Source organism: Mirounga angustirostris, unplaced genomic scaffold, assembly GCF_029215605.1.
Source record: "Mirounga angustirostris isolate CCGP_5_RB_7025 unplaced genomic scaffold, mMirAng1.0.hap1 SCAF_8, whole genome shotgun sequence".
In the NCBI taxonomy this organism is placed as follows: Eukaryota; Metazoa; Chordata; class Mammalia; order Carnivora; family Phocidae; genus Mirounga; species Mirounga angustirostris.
In genome coordinates this window covers 29,119,961-29,145,955 of record NW_026991716.1, presented here as the reverse complement: position 1 = coordinate 29,145,955, position 25,995 = coordinate 29,119,961, and the positions used below count along the sequence as shown (strand labels likewise).

Below are 25,995 nucleotides of genomic sequence, written 5' to 3'. Positions count from 1 at the left end.
CGAGCGCTACTGAGAGGCCGACCTGAGCTTGGAGGGGACGGCCGGGCGGAAGTGTCTAGCCCTGGGCCGCCTTGGTTACCGCGTTCTCCGCCCCTCGCTACGTCATCGCTCTGAGCCCGCTCTCCGCTGCCCGCGCGGGCGCCGCCCGAGACCGTGGGACCCCGGTTACCGCCCCCTCAGGTAAGGTCTTCTCCTTCTCACCCTTCGCCCCTTTTTTCCGAGCTTCTTCTCTTCTTCCCCTTTTCGTTGCTCTGAGAGCGCTGCGTGGGTTCCACTGCCTCCTGTGCCGTTTGGACCCCGCGGTTGCCATACCCCTAGCGGGGGTAGGGGGTGTCTGATGCCATCGTCTTGGCGACGGAAGGGGTGCTTCCCCCTTCCCAGGCCACTTGGTTCCTCAAAGCGCTGGTGGCCGTGGTTACTGGAGAGAAGAGGGAATGCTGATCCCGACGAGCGGGGGCTTGGACGGCAGCCTGGTTTAAGCAAGGGATAGGGAGAGGCAAAAGACAGGAGTAGGTAGGCCTGGAGGGGTGCGGTTGGGTACAGTGTGGACGGCGTGTGAACCCTGGGCGGTGACAGTGGAGAAAGATGTCTTGGGCCCTGCCCCTGAACCAGGAGCCACCATGTTGGTGATACCCCCCGGACTGAGCGAGGAGGAGGAGGCTCTGCAGAAGAAATTCAACAAACTCAAGAAAAAGGTGAGGGAGTGTGTGGGGGCGTGGCCCAACCTTTCACAGACTCTACACTCTTGAGAACACCTGGGGTGAGTGTGAGGGGATGGGGGGGTTCTTCCAGCTCATACCTGGAGACATATCTCCTCTCAGCGTAGCCTTGTAGCTGGGCTTTTCCCGAGTCTTGGTGTGTGCCTTCTCTTCTGTGCATTCTGCCGTGGAGTTGTCTTCCTTTTCCGTGGCTTTTAGTACCACCAAAGAGGTGGTAGTCTCCAAGTTTGTTTTGTCAGTTCTATCCAGTCTGTTACTGATAGCCCTTAGGTACCCAGTGTTGCAGCTGTCATCTTCCTATCCTAAATTAGTTCCTTTTCTTAATCTTCCAAATAGGAGTGAACACAGCCAGTTCTCCCAGGTGTTTGGAATCAAAATCTCATCTCTGATTTCTCCAGTTTTTGCATAGCCAAACATTTCCAAGTCTTCTTGATTCTTCCTTGGAAGTAATTTACTTTTTCGTCTGTATATCATAGATCAAGTTTTTGCTGACGCTCACATAGACTGTTGTAATGGTTTCTCAAGAAGTTTCTCAGTGGTTTTTTGGACAGACTTTCTTCATTCTTATTAAAATGAGCTACTGAAAACACAAAACTGTCTCTTTTTCTCAAAACCCGTAAGTGGTTTTCCATTGTTTATAGAACAAAGCCTTACCTTGGCATCCCTTTCTAGTCAAATGGAACTATTCACTAGTCCCAAAACATGCATTCCCAAAGCCTTCTTATTTCTGCATCTCTGCCATCCTGTTTTCTTTGTCTAAAATGCCCTTTTCTTTCAATCTGTTTTGTGTAGATTCTACCCAGGGACCAGTTTAATAGCCATTTTGGCATCAGATAATCTTAACTTGGTTTCAGCTACAAGCAGTCTGCACCTCTTATAATCATTCTTGATAATTATCTCTAATCATCTTGTTTCTCAGGCTGTAAGTTTCTCGAGGGAAGGAACTTTGTCTCATACTTTTGCATCCCTCTGTTACAAAGTAATGGCGTGTCCTTGTTAAACATACAGGGGATGGATGGATGAAGCCCCTGAGAAAGGCACGTAGGCTTGTACTTCCTTGCAGCTTAAATCTTGGGGCTCTGGTCCATGGTTGAATTCCTTGTCTTCAACTTCAAAAACCTGAGACTCTGGAAAGCCTTTGGATACTGTGGTTTGGCTAGATTAAGTATTGCTGGTATTGTAGATGATCCAGTGGACCATGTGTGAGAGGCAGGGCTGCCTCAGCGTACCACTGCAGGGACACTATTTGGATTGTTTTCTGAGAAAGGTGTCCCCTGGAGTGAGGTGCCCAGGGACCTTGGGAGCAGAATGGGCCAGGGACCGGCCCTCACCAATCCCTCTCTTCTCACTCTCGTTCCCAGAAAAAGGCATTGCTGGCTCTGAAGAAGCAAAGCAGCAGCAGCACAGCCAGCCAAGGCGGTGTGAAACGCTGTGAGTGACAGGGGAGATGGGGATAGGCTGGAGTGGGCACCATGGGGCCAGCATCTCCCACAGCTTGGCCACATGATGCCCCCTTCCCTCACCACTCCAGCCCTGTCTGAGCAGCCTGTGGTGGACACAGCCACCGCAACAGAGCAGGCAAAGCAGCTGGTGAAATCAGGAGCCATCAGTGCTATCAAAGCCGAGACCAAGAACTCAGGCTTCAAACGTTCTCGAACCCTAGAGGGGAAATTAAAGGTGAGCACAAACAGAAAGATTGTTCAGGGGACCCTTGACTTCAGAGGGCATCTTTCCAAGGTGGAACGGACGTAAAATTTAGGGGAAAAATAACATCTATTCAGTCATGGGCAAATTGTCATACAGGTCTGAACTTCAGATTTCTTATCTGTAAAGTGAAGACACTGGCTGACTTCTCAGTTCTCCATTTTACACGCTCTGTGGCTTTAATCTACCACATATTTGAGCTCCTGGGTTTTGTCATTCTGAGGAGTTGAACAGGTTGAAGATGTCAGCGGGTTCAAGAAACCTACAGATAAGCTAAATACTCTTAAGTGTGTGTTAGATCATTTACGAAAGATACATAATCAAATAAGAAATGCACAAAGGAATTAAAGGAGAAGAAAGAGGCCAGAAGAAACCAAGAAGAGGGTGAGGGAAGAGGAACCACTTATCACACGGTTAGGCTGCCTCCTGCTCTCACATTGAAGTAGATCTCTACAATCTTCCCAGGACCCTGAGAAGGGGCCAGTCCCCACTTTCCAGCCGTTCCAAAGGAGCATATCTGCCGATGACGATCTGCAGGAGGTATGGTTCCCAGTTCTCTGTCCCTGGAGGCCTGGGGAATGAGGAAGATGAGAGACCCACATATTTGGGGCCACATGCCAGCAACTAGGACTCATCTTAACTGTCCGTGGTTTCTTTTGCAGTCGTCCAGACGCCCCCAGAGGAAATCTCTGTATGAGAGGTTAGAGAGCTAGAGAGAGGACTGGATCCCAATTGGAGGGAGTGGGGGAGGGTTGATTGCCTGGATCCTTGGGAGGTTTAGGGCTGGAGTGGAAGGAACTGGGGCTTCAGAGGGGGTGTTAAGTCTCCACAGGGTCTGGGAAGTTAAGGTAAAGACTCCGTTTGATCCTCACTGTCTGCCTCTCCCCAGTTTTGTGTCTTCCAGTGATCGGCTTCGGGAACTGGGGCCAGATGGGGAAGAGGCAGAGGGCCCAGGCGCTGGTGATGGTCCCCCTCGAAGCTTTGACTGGGGCTATGAAGAACGTGGTGGTGCCCACTCCTCAGCCTCCCCTCCCCGAAGCCGCAGCCGGGACCACAGTCGTGAGCGGAACCGGGACAGAGACCGAGATCGGGAACGGGATCGAGACCGAGATCGGGAACGGGATCGAGACCGCGATCGGGACAGGGACCGCGATCGGGACAGGGACCGAGATCGGGACAGGGACCGCGATCGGGACAGGGACCGCGATCGAGAACGAGAGGGCCCTTTCCGCAGTAAGTGATCTGGGCTGGTAGGAGAAGTGAAAGGGTTTAGGCGAGTCCTCCCAAAGTGGCCTCTTAAAGCAGAGGCTGAGGCGGGTTGCATCTTGTGACTGTGACTCCTGATCCCACAGGGTCGGATTCGTTCCCTGAACGCAGGGCCCCTCGGAAGGGGAATACTCTCTATGTATATGGAGAAGACATGACGCCCACCCTCCTCCGTGGGGCCTTCTCTCCCTTTGGAAACATCATTGACCTCTCCATGGACCCACCCAGAAAGTAAGGATGACTGTGGGGCAAGATAAGTCCTGGGAGGACCTGGGTTTGAGGGAAGAACACTGGCCTATCTCCAGCGGCCTGTGAGGCCTGCGTTTGGTTGGGTCCACAAGAGCCCATAGGCCCCCTACTGACCCTGTTTTCTCTCATCCCAGCTGTGCCTTCGTCACCTATGAAAAGATGGAGTCAGCAGATCAGGCCGTCGCTGAGGTTGGGACTTCCCAGATCTGTTCTTCCCATCCCTCCTGCTATCCTCATGTTTTCTCTTTAAAATACTGGGAGCCAGGAGAAAATCATTTCCTATTGACAGAGAAAGTCTCTTCCTAGTCACATGAGAAACGTATTCTCAGATCCTCACTCAGTCTATTTCTAGGGTGGCAACTGTTGGAATTCCTCCTTTGCTTGGTCTGCAGTGTGTCCCCCCATCCTTTGCTTCCTCCCCTCTTCTGCCCCAGCTCAACGGGACCCAGGTGGAGTCCGTACAGCTCAAAGTCAGCATTGCCCGCAAACAGCCCATGCTGGATGCTGCCACTGGCAAGTCTGTCTGGGGCTCCCTTGGTAAGAACGGATTCCTCCTCCTTCATCCTGTTCCCCACAGCTCACCCCTTCTGTTTGTTCCCCTGCATGTCCCAGGATCCCATAGAGGTGATAGAGGCCTGGATCTGTGTGGAGGCCGTGGAATGGGAATGAGAATTGTCAGGCCTTCTGTCAGTTAGAGGTGGGAGAAGATGGAGAGGAAAAGATTGAGACAACAACTCCCAAAGCAGTAACTGGAATAGGGAAGAAAGTAGAAGTAAGGGAGGTTGGTGAAGAAGATGAGCATCTCACATGGCTTTGTTCATTTTGAGATGGAGTGTAGTTGGTTTTATAAAATAGGCATTTGAAATTAGAGATCTGGAACTTACTTAGGTGTGAAGTGAAGAATGAAAACATGGATCAGAGTCCCCTGTATCACAGAGTGGCTGCAAAATGGTAGTATCCTCATGGGAGACTGAATTTGGGGAAAAGAATTACCCAGGCCTTGGCATGGGGAATATTCAGGGAGCAGCCATTAAAGCCAAAGGACCCAAGCTTTGGAAGCAGGGGAGTGATCAGCGGTGTCAGGGTGCAGAGAGATCCAAGAGAATGAAGGCTGGTTTGGGGTGAGTCACTCTAGCCCCAGAAAGGCAGGGATGAAATCCTTGGAGAAGGGGTGAAGAGAGGGACACGTCAACGTAGGGAGGAAAAAAGAAGGGGAGGGAACAGCTTGAGGCTTGAGGAAGAATACTTTGGGTCAAAGCTGCACCCAGAATGGTTCTCCCACTGGGGCCAGTAGCATTTCTTAGTTTAGTGCAAATAGCCCACTATACCTGTTGGTTTTCCTGGCAAAGGAGTAGGCAGAAAGGTGTGTTCAGAGCAAGAGCAGCCCTCCAGACGAAAGGAAGGAACAAGAAAATGACTAGCATGTCAACAAAGGCCTACGGAGATTTTCTAGTGGGTTAACATCATTCAGTTGTCTCAACAATAATATCTGGGATGATTCTAAGAACCAAATATCCATTACGGTATCTGCATGGGCCGCAGTAACAGCATAGGCTCCTTGCTTCAGGGCTGGGTCAGTAGCCCTGAGGGGGCTGAAGGGAGCCAGGCCATCCTGGCCACCAGAGGGCAGCATTGAAATTGGGCTTCCAGGGCGCCTGGGTGGCTCAGTTGGTTAAGCGACTGCCTTCGGCTCAGGTCATGATCCTGGAGTCCCGGGATCGAGTCCCGCATCGGGCTCCCTGCTCAGCGAGGAGCCTGCTTCTCCCTCTGACCCTCCCCCCTCTCATGCTCTCTATCTCATTCTCTCTCTCATATAAATAAATAAAATCTTTAAAAAAAAAAAAGAAAGAAAGAAATTGGGCTTCCAAGGGCCAGAGGCCAGGAGGGAGCTGGAAGAGTCTCTGGCCTCAGTAGTGCTCAGACACAGTGCTTCAGAACTCAACCAATCCTTTCCTCCTTCCCCAGCTGTCCAGAACAGCCCTAAGGGTTGCCACCGGGACAAGAGGACCCAGATTGTCTACAGCGATGATGTCTACAAGGAAAACCTTGTGGATGGCTTCTAGGGAATGGAGCTGGATTCCGTGTGCCTCATCTGCGCCAACACTGGTCTCAGTAAAACACTGAGGTGGAAGCTCACACATCTCCCTCAGCCTCTGGTTTTTCAGCACCTGGGATTGGGGTTGAGCCTTTAAAAACGGCTGTTAGATTTTCTCTCAGTTGTAACACATGGCCAGTGCACGTTCCCCTCTCCCTTCCCCCAAAAGGATCTTGAACACAGGTATTGTCGCAGCTGTTTTAATTTGATCTCATACCCCTTTCCAGCAGGAAACCCCTTACAGAAAATCCAAACCCTCATCTTTGAGTTTGTTCTTGAGCCAGGGCAGCACTTGGAAGAGGTTGATGTGAAAGTCTCGGGCATGCGCAGGCACCTGCTGCCACCGCCTCTGGTCTTTGCAGACATCCACGACACCCCAGCTGATCACGCCGACCTGGACAGGGCAAGGGGGTGCCACGGATCACTTGGTAGAATTCCTTCCTGATCCCCCGAAACTCAGCTATTCCTAGTTGCATCTGAGTTGACCTAGAAGAATTAGACTGGGGACCCAGCTCAGTCCTGGTCTCTCTAGCACACAGGCCGGACGCAGGGCCTTAGCCGACCATTTCAAGGAACAGTTGTAAGGAGGCAGGCTCTGCCCTCCTCTTTCCAGCCACACCCATGGAGCTTTCCTGCTTTAGGGCCCATGCTGACCACTTGGCATCTCCGCACAGATAGGAGAGGGGAAACTCACTTGAATGAAACGACTCCTCTTGTGAATAATCAGGGGACCACCAGAATCACCTATAGGGGAGGAAAAGCTGTAGGGAGAGCGATTCTTGGGCTTCAGGAACATGCAGCATGATCAAAGAGCCTTTTCTTACCTCTGCAAGTATTGGGGTCAGCATAAGGATTCACCCCTCCAGTGCAAAGGAATCTGGGGGTGACCACTTCAGAGATGTCTTTAACTTTGTCATAGCCTGTGGCATATCGAGCATCTCTCTCACAGCTGGCTTTCTATAGGTGAGGAGGAGAAAGGGGTGATGAATAGAGCATGCTCAGGAAGAATTGGGGCCTAGAAGACCTGCTTAGAATCCCATATTCCTCACCTTGTCCCCATTCTTGATGTAGACCTCCTTCCGAACTAGCATCTTCTTCCCATCTTTGGATAACTCTGACACAAACATAGCTTTGATATCCTTTGCAGGGAGCAGCTCTTGCACTGGACAAATGGACAGGCTGGGTCATTTTAACTCTCCCTCCCCCCCCCTCCCCCATCTCCCCATTGCCTTTGTCACTCAGCAAATGTCCCTCATTGCTTTCCTGTGAGCTAGGGATCAGGCTGGCCATCATCTGCTCCCACAGCACCCTGTCATGCCCCACTTGTCGCTTGGTACCGCTCCCTTGTGCTACTCTCCCTGAATATCTTACTCTGTTGCTGGCAAGTGGTTGACAGTGGAAGCCTCAAAGCTTGATTTGTTCCCTGGGTGCAGGGGAGACAAATGGGCCTGTTAGGAGAGATGGGGAAACTCAGGGACAGCACATTGGACTTGCCCCAGGCCTGCAGCACCCCCTTGCCTGAACTTTTCTCCTCAGGGTTCCAGAGGGCTCACCTGACAGTCTGGTCATACGTCAGCCTCTTCTTGAGCCTGATAAGGGCCATGTCATAGTCATAAAATTCATGAATGCCTTCTGCTTTTTTCCCATTGATGTTGTAGTTGGGGTGAAATAGGATTTCCTGTATCTCCAATTCCTGCTTCCTCCCTCCTAAGGTAGGAGAGAATGGGTATGTCAGGGCATCCCGCTTCTCTGCGGGCAGCCTCCAGCCTCTGCCCTACCCCCAAGTGGCTCAGTGTGCCAGGGACGGAGCTGCTGTGAGGCCCTGCGCAGCTGAAACTGGGGATTGATGCGTTGCGTCCTTACCCACGCTGACCTTGATTGAGTGTTCCTGATCATCCACTGTGAAACAGTGTGCAGCCGTCAGCACGAAGTACTCAGACACCACGGCCCCCATACAGGTCTCGTGTCCCTTCAAAGGGCGCTGGAACAGAATGGCAGAGGGGAAAGCTCAACTTCCCCAAACCCCACAACCTACCCCTTCCCCTACCCCCGTTTCTACCCTGACTCCCCCCACCGGGAGTCCCTGCCACCAGGACGCTGTGCTTACAGTGACAGAGATCTTGGCCTGCCACGGTTGCTTGTGGTAATCAGTGCCTTTCTTGTGCTCCCAAACCATTCCACAGAGCCCCAGCGTCCGGGTCTCATCTAGTAAGAAAGGAAAATGTGCTGAAAGGTGGGACACTTCATTTCCAGCTGGCAGCAGCCTTTGGGGGAGGGGCATCTGCAGGGTAATGAGGCCCGGAAGGAGAGGAAAGCCACGGGGCATTTGTTTTCCTTAACATTGTGGGCGAGGAACCGCGCGCTAGAGTGAAGCGAACTTGGAACTAAGAGATGGGAGACCTGGCTGCTTTCAGGCCCAACTCTAGCTGGCTTGCTGTCCCTAGGCTGCTCTCGACCTCACTTGCCCCACGTGTTAAACGAGGGACTTGAGAAAGCTCTGTGATGTCAGTCAGTCAGAGCTCTGTGATTCTAAGGTCAGGAAGCGGATAGTGCCAGGAAACAATGTGACAGAGAAGGAGCAGCAAGAAAGGCCTTCCAGACTGCCGAGGCTTCAGGAGGAGAGGCAGTATGAGTGACCTTGGGGTACCTGGGCAGGTTCATGACCTCTTTACAACCGCCTGATATCTTCTTACCAAGCATTTGGATGAAAACATCTTCCAGGTTTTCCATGTCCTTGACTTTGAATACATGTTGTTCTTGATCCTTCTTGGAAGCCAAAGCATTGATGTTCTCTTGGTTCACCAGAGGCCCAACCCCAAACACATAGATATCTGAGGGAGAAAAAGGGAGAGTGAGTGTCCACGCCCTGGGGACAGGAGCTGAGAAAGTAAGGTACTGGATCCTGGGCAATAAAACTCACCCAGATAATCCTCACGTGGGTTTTTGTGATCCCTCCCAATGTACAGGAAGTCCCGGATCTCATGAATAACAGAGACTGGGTCCCCACCCATGTTGTGCAAGCCTGTAGAAGAGATGGACCATGAAGGTGAGAGGCAAGTAAAGAGGGTCAAGGAAGATAAATTGACTGGAAGTAGTGACACATGGCTGGGTAAGCAGCTTGAGGGGATGGAAGTGACAGATCACAAAGAGGCTTAAGAAGGATTCCTCCTTGGAAAGGGTCACAGAAATGATCAACATGGTTGGGGCCCCGAGCAGCACTCAGGGCTCCAACCATGAGTCTAGCTTTACATGTGGACCACACACTGGTACGAAAGGTTTGGGAGTCCGGGGCACAAGAAGGGTCCCTTCTGACCATCAGTCATGAGGATGATAACATGGCGGGTGCGGTTCCAGCCTTCAAGGAGGGCATTCCCTGGCCAGCTCATCATGTTGTATACTTCCTGGAGGGCCCGCTTGGTGTTAGTCCCTGCCTTCAATTTGTGATCTGTGGAAAGGGAAGAGATCACCTTGCCTGGTCTTCTAAGTCATCTATGAACCCTAGAGGCCTATCAACAACAGAAACCCCACATCTTTCAGCTTTTTGAGTTGTCAAAACTGACTTCCCTTTGGCCACAAAGTGACCTTCTCAGCCCCCAACAGGTCCCCAGTGACCCATATTCCCCAGTGATGAGCCTGCTGTTCGACCACAGACTGCAAAGTGGTCTGCCCTGCCTCCCCATGTGGTCTCACCACCCCCTCCCCACAACAACCCTGAATCTTTTGACCTCTCTGACTCCAGAGTAACCTCCCCCAACCAGTCCCTTCCCTGACCTCTGACCTTCATAGCTGATTTGGTTGAGTGTCCTTGTGACCCAGTCTGCATCGCTGCTGTTATCATCTCTTACTCTGACCCAAACTTTGGGGATTGTGGCATATGTCACTAGACCATATTTTGGCTTCACCCCATAACTTGCCACCTGTGGGTTAGGGGAGCAAAGGGTCATGGCATTGAAAGAATACTATGGTTGGGAGAGGTCAGCAGCTTTTCTGGGACAGGGAAAATTATAATCAGAAACTCAAGGGCTGACTGGTCACCCTGAGGTTCACCCGGATGACTGGGTTAGAGGTCAAGAAACTGCTTCAAGTAAAAGGGAAGGAGGACAGAATAGGACAAGAGGTTTTCTGGGATCCTGTGGCTCAGAGGCCTGGGAACATCAGGGAACTAGTCCTGGCAGGGCAGAGTTCACATTCAGGGGGTAGGGGGCTCCACCTTTTCAATGAAGTCTCTGAGACAGTTCTTGGCCCTTGTGAAGTTGCCGATCCCAATGCTGTCTGATCCATCCAGCACCAGATAGATGTTCATGGAACCCGAGGGGTCCAAGACAATCTTCCTCTTCTGTTGTTCCCCTGGGTGCCACCAGAGAAACTCAGGCTCCAGCATGCATGGTTCTCCTGCCTCTTCATCCTCCCCCAATTCCCTGCCTCCCTCCCTTCTCTGCCTCCAAACCTGGGCTATGTCCATCCTCAGCATCGACTCCTTCTATGGTCTCTGTCAGGGAAGACAGGAAGGCTTCGGCTACCTCTTCAGGGGTGTCATACATAAAGGAGTCTGGGAGGGGTCAGAAATCAGGTCAAATGTTGGGGGAGTGGAAGAGGGAGGGTCAAAGACTCATTGACTGGAGACAGGGGATGATGGGCTTCCGGGGCGGGAAGGGCTCAGTAGTGAGGAAGTTCTACGGGCAGGGTTAGAAGTGAGGAAGGAGCTGAGTTGTGTTAGGGGGAGGAAACAGTGCTCTGGTATAGGGACATGAGGATGAAAGGGCAGGATCTGAACCTGAGGGCATGGGTCAAGGGTCACCTTGGCAAGAAGGCTCTGTTCCGCTCCAAGAGCCCCCTTCCTGGCATGTTCGCTGCTGGGAGCCACGCAGGGTGAGTCCCCGGTTGCAGTAGTAGGTGACACTGTCTTCAAGGCGGTACTGGCTGCCGACCTTCCTTGTGCCAATGGGGATGCCCGGGTTGGGGCAGTACCCCGCTGCAGAAGCATGAGATATGGAGGTGAGGGCCGGAACCTGAGGCCTGGATGGCACAGTAGAGCACAGGAGTTGTGGTGCCAGTTCCTCAGGCTGGAACATGGTCAGGGAGGGGATACCATCGCCGGGGGAGGGGCTGCTTCTCACCTCCATCATCACAGATGGCCGTTTGTCCATCCCACCGACCAGTTGCCTGGCAGGTGCGATTGGCAGAGCCCCGGAGAGTGTAGCCATCATAGCAGTGGAAAGAGATCTCATCACTCAAATTGTAGTAGGGGGCCCGGGGCCAGTATTCCCCATTCTCAAACTCCTGCGGTCTTGGGCAGTGAATTGCTTTGGGGGAGGGGGGACAAGTAGAAGTTACTGAAAAGGAAGGGCTTCTCCTGAGAGTATCCCTCCTGGACTCAGGGACCCTGTCACAGAGAAATAGTGCCTTTTTGGTCCCACGGAAACAGTGGCTATTGTCAACCCAGGATGAGTCCTGCTTCTCCTCGCTCCCCGTTTCTGAGCGTTCTTTTTACTGCTGGGGCTGCCTGGCACAGGGCAAATGCTCAGTGAAGATTCACTCCCTTCCTCCTCCCTCCTTCTCTGCTTCAGTTCTAGACAGTCCCTGCACTTGCTCAGCTTCCCCTGTTTACCTGCCTGGCCTCAACACCACTCTAATAGCATCCTAGTCTGGCCCTTGGCCACCATCTGCTCCATCCCTCCATTACCCCGTGCCCACCCTCACTGCCCTCCAACCTCTGCATTCTGCCTTCTTGACAATCTTTTGGTCTTGGGTCTGCAGGGCGCTCCAGGACCCCGTGGATCTGCAGGTGCGCGCCTGCACAGGGTACGGGTAGAAGCCAGAGGGACACTCGTACTCCAGTGCCTGGCCCTCCTTGAGAAGCCTGAAGGAGCCACCTTTGATCTCTATTCCCTTCAGAGAGCAGGTGCCTTGGGGCCTGTCCCCAGGCAATGGTGGTGTGCTCCCACCTAAAAAGAAAGGCTGCTGAAGCCCAGCCTCACAAGGCCAAGGAGGGGTGTTGGGGGTAGCAGGAAGGGGGGTGGTGACCCTCTCTTACCTCCAGACAAGAGGCCCAGCACCAAGGAAATCAGGCAGAGTTGGGGGCTGAGATTGCTCCCCATGGCAATGGAAGGCAGGAGAGAAACTGGGGTTGGGGGCCTATCCCAGCTTGTGCTGCCTGTCTGCTTGGCTCGGTGTCCAAGCTGAAACTTCAGACCTGGGCCTGGTCTCACTCTCTTCCCCTGCCCCCCACAACCTCCAGCCTTTTATGCAATCTGCATTCTGGCACTTGTGGCTCACCCCGCCCACCTGACCCACACCACTTTCCGGAATGTCCAAGAGGGAGGGCCCCACTGAGCTGCCAGTCAAGGAAATAGAAACTGCATAAGCCCTGCCCTTTGCTGCCCATGATCCAGGACTGACCCCTTCAACACCACCTCTCAGCCCCAGGTCCTCCCCGGTGAGCCCAGACCACCCCCTTAGGGGCCAGAAATAAAGGCTGGCTCACTCCCTGTTGACTCTGTTAATGGAGCAGAGTCCAGCCACTGTTTGTCCAGCAGGGTCTGTGACCTGCCTCCTGGTGGTTCCTGGAATCATCCCGGCCTTCCTCACCCCCCTGCCCAGCCCACAAGTAGAGGCACAGACACATGAGGAAATCATCAATTTTTATTAATTTCATAACTGGGAAATTCCACGTGAGAGTGAAAGGAAAGTGAGTCAAGCGAGGCAGAGGGTGTGCCCCTGGGGATTCCTCAGCTTGGATGTGCAGCGCAGGGCAGGGGTTCGGAGCTGGGAGCATGGGGGGGTCATGGGGTCTGAGGGTGGGAGTTCAAGGGTAGGAGACAAGACAGATGGCAGGTGCTGGCAGGACAACAGAGGGGTGGCCACAATTAGAGGGGCAAAAAGTTCAGGATACCCTCCAGGTGCCGCCTCAGCCAGGGCTGCAGGCGAAAGAGATTGATGTGAAAATCTCGTGGTATCTTGCCTTTGGGGGCCCTTTGGCGAGAGTTTTTATTGCTCTTGCCACAGGGGTTGTAGAGACCCCAACTCACTAGGCCCACCTGGAAGAGGGAGAGAACGGGGTGGGAGGCTGTCACAGCCCCAGCTCCAAGCCTCAACCTCCCCAGTTCCTTCAGAGGCCTCCCTCATCCTCCTGCAAGGCCAAGACCCTGTAACCCCAGTCCTGTGAATTTCCCCCTTCTCTCCTCACCTGAAAAAACCTGTGCCTCCGCTCAAGGAAAACTGCTCCCCCAGATTCTCCTGCCAGAAAGGAAGGATAAGAAGCTGTCATCCTGACTCTCGCCCTGGCCCTGTGTCATCAGGGTATGCATGCTGGCCACAGGGACAGCAGTGGTCTTTCCCTCAGGAATTCAGGCTCAGGAGTGGGGGTGGGAGGGACTCACCCCTGCAGGGATTGTCATCCTTCTCGGTCCCACTGCAGAGGAACTGGTCTGTCACTACCTCTCTGACATCCTCCAAGTCGGGGAAGGTGGTTTTGTCTTGGGAGACGGCCTTGATACAGCTTGTCCACTGCAACAGGGGCAGAACAGGAGAGAAGGATGAAATGAGCAGTCCCAGGGGCTACCTGGCAGTTGGTAGGCCTGGAGGAGGGGTGACACAGGGTGAGATGGAGAAAGCAGCCAGAGCTGGAGCAAGAAGGGACAAAGAGACCTTCAGGGAGCAGCCACAGGCATCCCCCCACCCCGCCCCCACAGCATCCCAGACCTGAGATCCTCACCTCTGTCCCTGTCTTGAGGTTAATGTTCATTCTGTTTCCATCCAAGGCCACAAAATGAGCAGGAATGCTCAGTTTGTTCAGAAGTTCACTTTCTGCATTCAAGGAGAAAGGGATGTGGTGCCGGTCCCTTTACCCAGCATCCAAACTCCAGACTGGAGGCTGTTGCACAATCCATGTCATTAGTCCTAAGCCCTGGTCCCAGCTCCTCACGCGCCCTGAGCCCCAGCACTCACCATGGTCTCGGCAGGTGCTGCCTGGGGGTCTCCGCAGAGCCAGATTGGCCTCCACGGTGCAGGGAAGGCAAATGGGCCTAGGGAGAAGGACAAGGGTCACACAGGCCCATCCTCGGTGTCCCTTGCTGTGGGGACTCCCCAGAGCAGTCTCCCCCAGAAGACGCCCTCTCATCCCAGACTCTAGCACCTGGCATGGGTGGACATCTTCACTTTCTCGGCCAGCTTCAACAGGGCAATGTCATCACCATAGAACTCTTGGATCCCCTGATCCTTCTTGGCAAAGACGTCAAACCCCGGGGAGATCACCACCTTATCAACACTGAAGTCTTTGCCCCACTGGGAGTTAGGATCCCCTGGGAACAATAAGGCGGATTAGGCTGGGCCAGGGCTCCTGAAGGGGCCAGAGGGTAGGGACCAATGCTGAGAGCCCTGGCCACAGGCTCAGGAGCCTGGTGTGGGCCCTGCCTTACCCACATTGATCCTCCACAGGGAGCTGTTCTCAGCATTGCGGAAGCAGTGAGCGGCCGTCAGGACCCACTGGTCTGAGATGAGGGCCCCCCGGCAGGTCTCCTGGCTCCTAGGCTGTAGGGAAATTGGTGATTTTCAGGGACTGCTATGTCTCTGGCCCATAGCCTCTTCCATCTCTGGGATCCAAGCCCCATCCCTCCTTCCTGGTACCTTAATAGTGACATGCCACGGTGCCCTTTCCTGGACAGAGGCATTGGCTGACATGTTCCCCACCCCACAGATGGTGTCTGTGAGCTGGGAGACATCTGTGGGTGTGGGAACAGAGGGGGAAGGAGGCGTGTGAGGAGCACTGTGAGCAGGTTCCCAGCCTGGACCCCTGGCTGGCCCCTCACCACCCACACCACTCCGAAGAGGGAAAAGCTCACTCACCCAGCATGTGCTCAAAGACCTGGTACAGAGCCTCTGTGTCCTGCAGAATGAAGGCATGTCTCTCACCATCCTTCTTGGACCCCAACTCATTCAGCTCTCTCCAGTCCACATCCAGCTTGCCCACCCCGATGGCATAGATGTCTGATGGGGAGAAGGAAATCACCAGAATCTTGTGGCTGTGGGGCTACCTTGTGAGACAGGAAACTTACTGGGTCCTGCAAAGCCCTAAATGAGCAGGGCCCCTGCCCCCTACCTCCTATCTGACCTCATTTCCTGCCACGCCTCACCCTTCTCTCCGTTCCATATAGCCTCCTTGAAGTCCCTCAGGTCTGCAGGCGTGCTCTCACCGCAGGCCTTTTGCATAAGCCTCTGCCTGGTCCACTCCTTCCCAGAATGCCCACATGGCTCACGTTCTTACCTTTTTAAGTCTTGACTCAAATGTCACCATCTCAGCGAGGTCTTCCCCGGGCTCCTTGTCTAAAACTGCAATGCCTCAGCCAATTCCATTCCCTCTCTGCTCCATTTTATGCCTTGGCACAAGGCTCTACCCACCACCCCCTACAGGGTCCTTATTTATCTTGTTTAATGCCCAGAGTAGGTAGAAGTCTGTCCCTCAAAAAGATATGTTCAAGTCCTAAGCCCCAGTACCTGTGAAGGTGACCTTATTTGGAAATAGGGTCTTTGCTCTTGGACTTCTAGCCTCCTGAATGTGAGAGCGAAAGTTGCTGTTGTTTTCAGCCACCCGAGTTTGTAGAATCTGTGGCACTATCCCTAGAAACCTAATACATTGCTCTTCCAGAATGACAACCCCAACGAGACATCTTTGTCTGTTTTGTTCACAGCTCTATCCTTAGAATGGTGCCCAGGAGAGACTTTCTTTTTTTTTGGAGAGACTTTCTAAGTACATTTATATGACTGAATAAAGAGCTCATGAGTGTACACGGAGGCTTCAGATCTGGTTCCCCCGTAAGGTGTAGGCTCTGAGAGAGGAGCCTGGAGCCATGTCTTCCCACTGGAGACCTGCGGCCCACACAACCGTCCGTACCCCGCCTCCAAGCAAGCACCCAGTCAGGACCGCCCTGGGGCGGCCACAGAGTCCAGTCTTCTCCCACGCTTTGCACCCCTCACGGCCCTTTTTGGCTGCCGGGGGACCCTGGGTGGTGTGCAAAGAGCGAGATGCTCAGACAGACTGGGAGACAAGGCTTTCCTCAGGGAGCAAGGTAGCCATAGGCCGGCCAGAAGCAGTCACTGGGAGCTGGACAGTTAGGTCCCCAGTGTTTTCTGTGACTATGTCCCTTCAGTTGCTGCTTCTTTTTAGTAAGGTATTTTTGAGCACTTAACCCTAGCCCCATGATGCTAAGAGTTAGGGAGGAGAGTTTGGCCTTTGCCTTCCCTAGGCCAAAGTTTTAAAGAGGAAACTGCTTGCCCCCGAGGGGCAGGTGGGGTTGGTGGCATGAAGAGAGGCCCCAAGGGGAAAGTGCAACTTGTGAGGCCCAAAAGCAACTGTCCTCGCTTGTCCGGAGCACTTCTGTCTAAAATTCTGTTCTGGTCAAAGGTCAATGCAATTTGTGTTTAGTCTGAACCTGAGGAATTGTTCCTTTAAAGGCTGCAACTGCCAAAGCCTTAGCTGGTTATCTGTACCGCTAAAGGAGGAAACACCAGGGACAGTCCCTACAAGGAATCCAGGCCCTTTCTCCCTGGAGAAGTTCACGGGCACGATGACGGCAGCAGCCGCTCACATACACTGTTCCATACATTGTTCCTCTGTTCCTCCGTACCAGGAAACATCTGAGCATTTGAGGTGGGTCCTAGCACCGTCCCCTCATAGCAAGGGCAGAAACCGCCCCCAGCCACAGCCAAGGGAGGAAACCAAGGCTGCAACCACAGGGTGGTTTGATTCCAGACTCTTGAGCATGACTCTCAGCTGCCTTCACACAGAACGACACAGCCTGGGTTCTCGCTGGAAATGAAGGCAAGATGCCTGCCCATGCCCCCCTCCTCCGCCCCCCCCGCCACGCCCCCTACAGGGGCCCCACAGCTGGGAGCGGCTCCGAGGCTCACCCAGATAGTCGCTCCTCTGCTGCTTGATGTTCAAGACCTCTTTGATATTGTCAACAGCCAGCTTGGGAGAGCCACCCATGTTAGACTTTCCTAGAACGGAGGGAAAAGAATAGTCCGGAGAGACTCCCCACAGTCCCGGAGGAGTGGGGCAGCCATTCAGCATGGAAACCTTAACATTTAACGCTTCCCACGTGAGTTTCAAGATATGTTATTTACTAGGCAACCCTCTTGGGTACCCTCCCTCTTCGGGAGCTTTGTACCCTATCATTCAATAAACTTTACTATTGCTCAACAGACCTTGCTTTGCTGCCCAAAAAAAGAAAAAAAAAGATATGTTATTTACTGAAATTCTCTACATCCCAGGCACCAGGCCAGGAGCTTCATAAACTTTATCTCATTTAATTCTCATAAAACCTCAGGTAGTGTGGGTATGCGCATTTTATAGGGAAAAAAACCAAGTTCCAAAGGGGCTATGCAGTTTGGCCACAGTCGAGAGATAAACAGCATAGCCCAGCTCCACCCTGCGGTCCGTCCTCCCATCCTTCCACGCGAGCGCCTTGACACGCCTGCTCCAAAGCCACCCCTCCCCGTCCAGCCGACTTGAGGCCACCTCCCAGGTAGTAACAATAACTGAAAGCTGTAACGACAAAGCCCTTGTACACAAACCGCTTCCATCACTCTCCACAGAGATTGTATAAGGAAAGGGGCGGCTCTGATCATCATCACTGTTGCTGTCGTTCTGTCGACATCATCGACACTATTTCCACTTTACGAATGAGAAACCGAGGCCCAGGGTGGCAGAGGGAGAGCCAGCAGGCAGGCCTTCCGACCCCACACTGCTGCTCCTTCCACTGTGCCAGACTCACTCGCGGAGGTGACGATACCCACCGTCTGTCAGAAGGATGATGACGTGTCGGATTTCCTGCCAGGCCGCTGTCTTCATTCCAAGGCGTTGCATCTGGTTATTCATCATGATATGGACACTATTTAAAGCTGCATAGGTGTTTGTCCCTGTCCCATTTTCATGGTCTGGAGTATGTGAAGAGGAAGGACTCTCTTAGAAACGTCCCACCTACCACCTGGCAGAAGGAATCACTCTATTCTCCCAACCAACGGAAATGCATTTATCAACTGGCTTGATACATTCAGACCTTCACTAACCAGATAGAGATTTGGCGTCACTGCCTGTTCAAACATTAAAACCCTTTTCCCTTAGAAATGCTCATTGCAGGGGCTCCTGGGTGGCGCAGTCTGTTAAGCGTCTGACTCTTGGTTTTGGCTCAGGTCGTGATCTCAGGGTCCTGGGATGGAGCCTCGCGTAGGGCTCCGCGCTCAGCAGGGAGTCTGCTTGGGATTCTCTCTTTCCCTCTCCTTTTGCCCCTCCTCCCCCTCCCTCTGTCTCTCTCTCTCTCAAATTAATAAATAAATCTTTTTTTAAAAAAAGAAATGCTCAGGGCGCCTGGGTGGCTCAGTCGTTAAACGTCTGCCTTCAGCTTGGGTCGTGATCCCAGGGTCCTGGGATCGAGCCCCACATCAGGCTCCCTGCTCCGCTGGAAGCCTGCTTCTCCCTCTCCCACTCCCCCTGCTTGTGTTCCCCTCTCTCTCTCTCAAAAAATAAAATCTTTAAAAAAAAAAAAAAAAGAAATGCTCATTCCATAACCCCACTGAGGGCCACTCGAAAGCCTCAAGATTCAAAGATGGGGTTCCAAAGAACTTGGGTTTTTGCAGCCACTGCAACCCACCACCCAGACAGCTTGACAACGGCGTGGGGAGACTACAGTGTTGAGCCAGGAAAGCCAGCCCACGTAGATCTGGCATCAGGAAGGAGCCAAGACCCGCACAGGCATTCGGACGTGTAGCGCGTTAGAGTAAGCCATGATCTGGTGGGAGCTGTGACTTCCCCGCCAGGAACCTGACTTGGAAGCCACCTCCCCCTGAGGAACCTGAGCCCCAGAGCCCTGGGACTAGAATGCCACCAAAGGCCTCACTCTCTCTCTAACTTGTCCAGAACCTCCATACAGGCACAGAGAGCTCATCCTCCCCACCGGCCCACCTCATCGCCTTCATTTGATGACACCCATACCTTTATAGTTGACATTGTTCAGACTATTGATCACTTCAGTCACATCCCGGGAGTTGTCATACAGAACAGACATGATGACTTGGGGCTTGGATGCAAAGGTGATGATGGCGACACTAACATTGATCTCAAAGCTGAAGATCTGGGAAGGGCAAGTGAGAGGCAGCGTGAGAGGCCTTGAAACCGAAGGGGAGAGGGTAAGAGAGCCAGCCAAGGGCCCCAGAGGAGGCAGAGAGCCTGGGCCACTTGCTAAGACACTGCTGCTTGCAGGGAGCCAGCAAGCGTTTTGATAGGCCACTCGCTCCTCATTGCATCCTCACATCAGTTCTGTGAGGGCACGACATGGCCCCTATTTTATGGATGAGGACATAGAGGCTTGTTGCCGCGCCGCAGACCACACCTCCGGTACGAGGCACAGGTCGAATTTGAACCTGTCCACTCGAATCCGAGGCACTTCTCCAACTGGCGTGTTGTGCAGCCTCAAGGCTTACTGGTTACTCTAAGTCTCAAGAGAGACTAAGGAGCACAAACTGCCTTCTTTAAAATGTAGCTGGGGGGCGCCTGGGTGGCTCAATCTGCCTTCAGCTCAGGTCATGATCCCAGCGTCCTGGAATCGAGCCCCGCATCGGGCTCCCTGCTCAGCTGGGAACCTGCTTCTCCCTCTGCCCCTCCCCCTGCTTGTGCTCCCGCTCTCTCTCCCTCTCTCTCTGTCAAGTAAGTAAGTAAATAAATAAATAAATAAAATGTAGCTGGGAAGAAAAACATATATCCACATAAACTATTGTGAAAAGCATAATTGCCAAGCAAAGTACTGGCAAGGAATCTAAACTAGGGGCTCATCAGTAAAAACATTCTGAGCACATACTTCAACATAGGTATACATATTTATAAAACCCAACTCATTTATAAAGTGCATCACTATCAAATATATTATATACCTTTTAAACACAAAAAATTGGAATTTTTGAGGGAACGTATTAAATATTAAGTTGTTGATTTAATTTTAAACTAAAATTATTCAACAAGGACACCAGTACCCTGCTGGATTATTTTGTATATCCCTCTGTGGAGACTGCCATCCTAGATGATGGGTGCCTGGGAAACAGGACCTCAGCCTTGTTCATCTTTGGTGTCTCCCAGCACCCAGCACCGAGCTTGGTGCCTAACACATAGAAGGTGCCCCAGCAGTGTCTGTGGTATGAAAAACAGGATCCTATAAATTGAATCCATGCACATAATCTGGGAGGACTTTTCGGAGGAGGTAGGCTGTGAGTGGGACCCTGAGGAAAGGAAGGAACCAGAGAGAGACAGTGGGCATAGGAAGCCTCCTCTGTGCACAGACCCCTATTTCCTGACCCTGTCCACCATGAGAATGGCGCTGTCCTTGAAGATCCGAAAGTCATCTTCTGCCACACTCTGAGAGGCATCCAGGAGCAGGTAGAGGTTCAGGTGACCAGAGCGCTGGATTTGGATTTTACGGCCCATGCTTTCTGGGGGAAATGTGGAAGGAGTAGATTCATATCTTGACCTCCCACCTGCTCTCCTGCCAAGGGGTGGGGACTCCCTGCCTCCCCTCCGGTCAGTTCAGCTCCACTGAGACTTCCCGAAGCTCTCGGCCTCCTCCCCATGCCGGGCCCAGCACCCTGCTGCCCCTGCTGCCCCTGCTGCCCCTACTGCCCTTACTCGTTTTCTTCTGGGTGGGATTGACGGCTCCAAGGAGGTGGGAGAACGAGGTACCCAGGGCAGGGGCCACATCCTCAGCAAAATCGTAGGAGTAGCGCTCTGTGGAAAGTCGCTGGGGTCGGCCAGGGTCAGGGGTGGGTGCCCAGGACTCCCGGGAGGGTCAAGGTGGCTGGCTACTCACGGCGGCATATGGGCTCCGTCCCACTCCAGACCCCGTCGCTCTGGCACTCCCGTTCCGCAGACCCGGTCAGCACCAGATTTGAGGAGCAGCGGTAGCTGACTTTGTCGCCAAGGCCAAAGCGGGACCCCATCCGCACGGCGCCCACCGAGATGCCCGGGTTGGGGCAGTGGCCAGCTGTGAGTCAACAGAGGAAGATAGCAGTGAGCAGGGACGCCCCTCCTCGGCCTTTCCGTCCTGCTCACCCAGCTTCTCCCTCTTCCTCCTCTCCAGACCCGTGGAGCCTCTGCAGGTCATTCGGCCTCCCCGTTGCGAGACACCACAACCGGGCTTCCCAAGGGTGTGGATGGAAAATCTTAAGTAGGGCAAAATGTTTAGAACTCAGTGCCCTCGGTTGCCAGTTAAAGCGTTCCAGTGCCAACCCACCGACTCAGCCTGCATCCATTCCAGAGCCCCAGGGAAGATGCTGACTGAGGAGCCCAACACCGCCACAGAGAATATTTACACTTCATAAACCACAATGAGGCATAGGTACGCACCCGCCAGGATGGCTAAAACTGAAAATACGGATAATTCCTTAATTCTGTATTTCTGGAGTGACCATTGGGAAACTGTTTGCCAGTCTCTACTAAAACTAAATGTATGCCGGGGCGCCTGGGTGGCTCAGCTGGTTAAGCATCTGCCTGAAGGCAGAATAGGGATCAAGCCCCACATCCTGCTCCCTGCTCAGCGGTGAGTCTGCTTCTCCCTCTCCCTCTTCCTGCCACTCTCCATGCTTGTACTCTCTCTCTCTGTCAAATAAATAAAAATCTTAAAAAAAAAAAAAAGATTCTCTCCCTCTGCACCCTCCCACTCTCTCTAAAAACAAAACAAACAAAACTAAACATATGACAACATGCGACCCGATAATTGCATTCCTAAACAACATGCTCAAGAGAAGCAAATTCATGGGGCGCCCGGGTGGCTCAGTTGTTAAGCATCTGCCTTCGGCTCAGGTCATGATCCCAGGATCCTGGGATCGAGCCCCACATCGGCTCCCTGCTCGGCGGGAAGCCTGCTTCTCCCTCTCCCAAACCCCCTGCTTGTGTTCCCCCTCTCTGTGTGTCTCTCTCTGTCAAATAAATTAATTAAAATAAAATTTAAAAAGAGAAGCTAATTCATATGTGCACCAACAGTTATATACAAGGACATTCATAGGACTTTACTCATAAGAGCCCCAAACTGGAAAGAACCCAAATGCCCACCAAGAAGAGAACCCATAAATAAATTGCAATCTATTTCTATAATAAAACTATACAGCAATAAAAAATAACAGGGGTGCCCAGGTGGCGCAGTCGGTGGTTGAATGTCTGACTCTGGTTTCGGCTCAGGTGGTGATCTCGGGGTTGTGGGATCAAGCCCCGTGTCGGGCTCCGCGCTCAGCACTGAGAGCTGAGTCTGCTTAGGACTCTCTCTGCCCCTCCCCATCCTTCTCTCTCTAAAATAAATCAATACATCTTAAAAAGAAATAACAAACTTGCTGCTACACAGGACCACACGGACCAATCTCATAGGCAGAACGTTAAGAAGGAAGGAAGCCAGCTATTTGACAGAGTCGTGAATATGAGTAGGGAACCAGTGTCTGGACCGCTGGGGAATGGGATGGTCCTACCATCTCGTGGACTCCATGTCTTCTGTATTATGCGCTCAGAACTATCGTCCAGGCAGCTCCTAAAACCCAGGGAATCCTAGGAGCCCCACTCCTATCAACCAGAGCCCCTCACCATTGACAGGGGCAGTAATAACTATGACAAACTCCAGGGACTCTTCTAGATGCTTACTAATGTCAACTCAATCCCACGGCCAACCCCACACAGTGGCCAGTCTTACTATTTCTATTTGAGATGTGAAAATCGAGGCATAGAGGGGCGCCTGGGTGGCTCAGTCAGTTAAGCATCTGCCTTTGACTCAGATCATGATCTCAGGGTCCTGGGATGGAGCCCTGCATCAGGCTCTCTGCTCAGTGGGAGTACTTCTCCCTCTCCCTCTGTTCCTCCATCCACTCGTGCTCTCTCTCTCGCTCGCTCTCTCTCTTGTTTGCTCTCTCTCTCGAGTAAATAAATAAGATTTTTAAAAAAGAGAAAAAGAAAAATTGAGGCATAGAGAGATTAAATAACCTGCCCAGAGGTTGCCGAAGTCTGAGCCAGGTTGGACCCATGTTGGCTGCAGAGGTGAGGGACTGAAGCACAGCGCTAGGTCCACTCTCACTCAGCACCTTGTCCTACAATAGCCCATTGGGCCCGAAAACCAATCTTGCTTTGAGGCATTTGGAAAAGCTGGACAGAGTGCGTGGAGCCTTTATGTTGGATCTGAAGTTTAGCCCGGCTCCCTGCAGGTGGGTGATGTGTGACCTGTAGACCTCAATTTACCAAAATCCAGGAATATGATTTTGGCATCAGAGACACCAGGCCCCTGTCCCCACAGAGGCCCGCTGGGCACACATCTGACTCCGAGGTTCCTGGGAGACCCCAGCCCCCATGCAGCTGGGGGGCAGGGCACTCACCCCCGTTGTCACACACGGCCGTCTCCCCATCCCACACGCCATTGGGGCGACACCGCCGTACAGATGAGCCCCGCAGGGTGAGGCCGTCCTCACACTGGAAGCTCAGGTTGCCGCCCACAGGGTGAGACCCCAGCCGCGGGGTGAACACGCCGTTCTCAAAGGACACAGGAGCTGGACAGCGAACAGCTGGAGGCAGAGAAGGGGAGGAGAACACAGGGATGGCTGGAAAACACCTGGGCTGGGCTGGGATGCATGGGAGTTGCCAGGTGGTTGTCAAAATATTGGGCTGTTGCGTGCGAAATCACCGCTTGTGGCAACTGGTTAAATATTGGCAGTTGCACACAGTCCAGCCTAATAGATGATAACCACTTCTCTCGGCCCCCTGAGGGCCATGGTCACCCCCGCCCCTCCCCTGGGGTCCTTGGATGCCCCGTGAGTGGACAACTAAAGGGGTGACATTGGGCACGACAGGAGACTCCGGCACCTGTTCTGAAAGGTCGGGATTCTGCAGTGAGTTGTTAAGTATTAAAAAAAAAAGTATTTTGGGGTGCCTGGATGGCTCAGTTGGTTAAGCGACTGCCTTCGGCTCAGGTCATGATCCTGGAGTCCCGGGATCGAGTCCCGCATCGGGCTCCTTGCTCGGCAGGGAGTCTGCTTCTCCCTCTGATCCTCCCCCTCTCATGCTGTCTCCCATTCTCTCTGTCAGATAAATAAATGAAAAATCTTAAAAAAAAAAAAAAAGTATTTTAAAATCTCCATCCAAGACTGCTTCTTCCAATGCCTTGCTATGGACAATGGACACTTTCCCATTCTTTGGAGAAGCCCTATGGGAAAGCAGCTTTAGCCATCCCTGGTACACCACACAGTCAGGTGAAGCCCCGCCCGGAGCAAGTCCTAAGTAGAGGGTCTGCAGTGGCCCCTGGCGGCCCCACCCTGAGCAAGGCCCACGGAGAGCCTCACGTTTGCAGACCGCCTTTGTCCGCTGCGGGGATCCCAGGGTCTGCCACTGCCCGTTGTGCTTGCACAGCCGTGAGGCTGGAACCGGGTAGCGGCCCAGGGGACAGGAGTAGGTGAGGACACTCCCAGCGGCCCAGCCACGGCTGAGGGTGAAAGTGCCACCGGAGATATTCACGTTCCGAGGGCAGGAGGGAGCCTCTGCAGCCAAGCCTGTGAGCATGGACCCAACACAGAAATGCAGAAAAGATGAGAACAGAAAAGCAAGAGAAATGGTCATTGCCAGGTGGGAACTCAGTGTGGGCAGCACAGGCCTCTTCCGCGGACCTCAACATCCCCCTCCCCTGCTCCTACCTGGATACAGGGGCAACAGGCAAAGGAAAGCCATCAGTGGGTCCATGCTGTCCACCTTGAGGCAGAGAGAGGCAGAGAGCTGGCAGAGGGAAAAGGTCATCTGACTTCCCCGAAGCCCAGAGCTGACTCAGCAGCTGCTTCATTTGCTGCCAGAGAAGGAAAACTGGGGAGTGGCAAGGGGGATGTGCTCTTTTTTTTTTTTAATGAATAAATCTTTTTTTTTTTTAAGATTTTATTTATTTGAGAGAGAGAGAGAGAGCATGAGCAGAGGGAGGGGCACAGGGAAAGGAAGAAGCAGACCCCCACCCCCCACTGAGCAGGGAGCCCCATGACAACGCAAGGCTCAATCCTAGGACTCTGGAATCCTGACCTGAGCCAAAGGCAGACGCTTCACAGACTGAGCCACCCAGGGGCACCAGGGGATGTGCTCTTGGCAGGAAAAAATAACCAGGGACTGGGGACTGAGCTGAGGGGGCAAAGCCCTTGCCCATCTCCCTAATCCCAACATATCCTACTCAGCTGATCTGCACCATAGGCTTTACATACTGCTCTCCGCCTCTGCATCCCCTACACACACACACGCTCTTACATGTACAGTCTAAAGCACACAAACCCACAAACCATCCAAGATATTGCAAAATCATTTATTTAAGTAGTTTCAGGTTTCTCTTAGGTGTTGCCAAGTGGACTTTATTTCCTGAGAGCCTGCAATACTACTGTCTTCTTGAACATACACCTCCAAGAGACTGAGGCTAATTTTCTTAGAAATTCTTGCTAAATAGGAAGAACCACAATCTTTTTATTCCTTGCAACCCTTCCGCAGAATCTAGACATAAAAATGAAATCAACACTTAGTTTTTGGAGACTGGAAAATGTTTAAAACACTTTTACGGAAAGTCCAGTAGAAAAAATTCCCGACCCATAAAATAAATAAGTCTGGGATTGGTTACCCAGAACAAAGGTATTTTGGAATTTTGGACATCCTTTATTTTTTTATTTTTTTCCTTCTTTTTTTTAATTTAAATTCAATTAATTAACATACAGTGTATTACTAATTTCAAACGTAGAGTTCAGTGCTCATTACATCACATGCCCTCCTTAATGCCCATCACCCAGTTACCCATCCCCCCACTCACCTGCCCTCCAGCAACCCTCAGTTTGTTTCCTATGATTAAGACTTTCTTATGGTTTATCTCCCTCTCTAATTTCGTCTTGTTTTATTTTTCCTGCCCTTTCCCTGTGCTCCTCTGTTTTGTTTCTTAAATT

General features: G+C 52.5%; 3 protein-coding genes across 5 annotated transcripts; 1 reads left to right on the top strand and 2 right to left on the bottom strand.

Annotated features, from left to right (window-relative positions):
• The first annotated feature begins 2 nt into the window (after window positions 1–2).
• NELFE (negative elongation factor complex member E) lies at window positions 3–6,216 on the top strand. The gene is made up of 11 exons (XM_045866611.1): window positions 3–180; window positions 613–695; window positions 2,081–2,150; window positions 2,251–2,396; window positions 2,889–2,963; window positions 3,086–3,123; window positions 3,313–3,656; window positions 3,776–3,920; window positions 4,073–4,127; window positions 4,373–4,475; window positions 5,904–6,216. Exons 2-11 carry the CDS (start codon window positions 621–623, stop codon window positions 5,999–6,001), a joined length of 1,149 nt encoding a protein of 382 aa, XP_045722567.1. The 5' UTR covers window positions 3–180; window positions 613–620; the 3' UTR covers window positions 6,002–6,216.
• Window position 6,217: 1 nt separating this feature from the next.
• Window positions 6,218–12,502, bottom strand: CFB (complement factor B). The gene is made up of 18 exons (XM_045866610.2): window positions 12,068–12,502; window positions 11,745–11,978; window positions 11,151–11,336; window positions 10,832–11,005; window positions 10,481–10,582; window positions 10,244–10,380; window positions 9,812–9,950; window positions 9,347–9,478; window positions 8,954–9,055; window positions 8,727–8,864; window positions 8,141–8,238; window positions 7,897–8,014; window positions 7,587–7,740; window positions 7,405–7,481; window positions 7,083–7,195; window positions 6,858–6,990; window positions 6,728–6,777; window positions 6,218–6,427 (listed from the first exon to the last, which is right to left on the bottom strand). Exons 1-18 carry the CDS (start codon window positions 12,129–12,131, stop codon window positions 6,272–6,274), a joined length of 2,307 nt encoding a protein of 768 aa, XP_045722566.1. The 5' UTR covers window positions 12,132–12,502; the 3' UTR covers window positions 6,218–6,271.
• A 155-nt stretch (window positions 12,503–12,657) lies between these two features.
• On the bottom strand, window positions 12,658–24,862 carry C2 (complement C2). Of its 3 annotated transcripts, XM_045866606.3 has the most exons (18): window positions 24,730–24,862; window positions 24,382–24,588; window positions 23,422–23,607; window positions 20,883–21,056; window positions 20,702–20,800; window positions 20,375–20,508; window positions 19,022–19,160; window positions 17,827–17,967; window positions 16,939–17,028; window positions 14,878–15,018; window positions 14,659–14,753; window positions 14,451–14,562; window positions 14,168–14,333; window positions 13,981–14,057; window positions 13,748–13,839; window positions 13,413–13,539; window positions 13,220–13,269; window positions 12,658–13,070 (listed from the first exon to the last, which is right to left on the bottom strand). In XM_045866606.3, exons 1-18 carry the CDS (start codon window positions 24,827–24,829, stop codon window positions 12,900–12,902), a joined length of 2,301 nt encoding a protein of 766 aa, XP_045722562.2. In that variant the 5' UTR covers window positions 24,830–24,862; the 3' UTR covers window positions 12,658–12,899. The 3 variants fall into 3 exon arrangements, with proteins under 3 accessions (XP_045722562.2, XP_054361782.2, XP_064453477.1); XM_054505807.2 differs by lacking the exon at window positions 24,382–24,588 and having other exon boundaries at window positions 24,730–24,794; XM_064597407.1 differs by lacking the exons at window positions 23,422–23,607; window positions 24,382–24,588 and having other exon boundaries at window positions 24,730–24,795.
• Between the last annotated feature and the right edge of the window lie 1,133 nt (window positions 24,863–25,995).

Bases quoted from the DNA above. Each gene is read 5' to 3' on its own strand.
- NELFE (XM_045866611.1), top strand. From the start codon at position 621: ATGTTGGTGATACCCCCCGGACTGAGCGAGGAGGAGGAGGCTCTGCAG. The intron at 4,128-4,372 runs GTTGGGACTTCC...CTTCTGCCCCAG, and splicing joins CAGATCAGGCCGTCGCTGAG to CTCAACGGGACCCAGGTGGA. The intron at 4,476-5,903 runs GTAAGAACGGAT...CTCCTTCCCCAG, and splicing joins GTCTGTCTGGGGCTCCCTTG to CTGTCCAGAACAGCCCTAAG.
- CFB (XM_045866610.2), bottom strand. From the start codon at position 12,131: ATGGGGAGCAATCTCAGCCCCCAACTCTGCCTGATTTCCTTGGTGCTG. The intron at 7,482-7,586 runs GTGAGCCCTCTG...CTCTCCTAACAG, and splicing joins ACGTATGACCAGACTGTCAG to GCCCATTTGTCTCCCCTGCA. The intron at 6,428-6,727 runs GTGAGTTTCCCC...TGCCCTGTCCAG, and splicing joins AGAGGAGTCGTTTCATTCAA to GTCGGCGTGATCAGCTGGGG.
- C2 (XM_045866606.3), bottom strand. From the start codon at position 24,829: ATGACCTTTTCCCTCTGCCAGCTCTCTGCCTCTCTCTGCCTCAAGGTG. The intron at 14,334-14,450 runs GTAAGGCAGGGC...TATTGTTCCCAG, and splicing joins CCTGTGGAGGATCAATGTGG to GGGATCCTAACTCCCAGTGG. The intron at 14,058-14,167 runs GTGCTAGAGTCT...CCTTCTCCCTAG, and splicing joins AAGATGTCCACCCATGCCAG to GCCCATTTGCCTTCCCTGCA.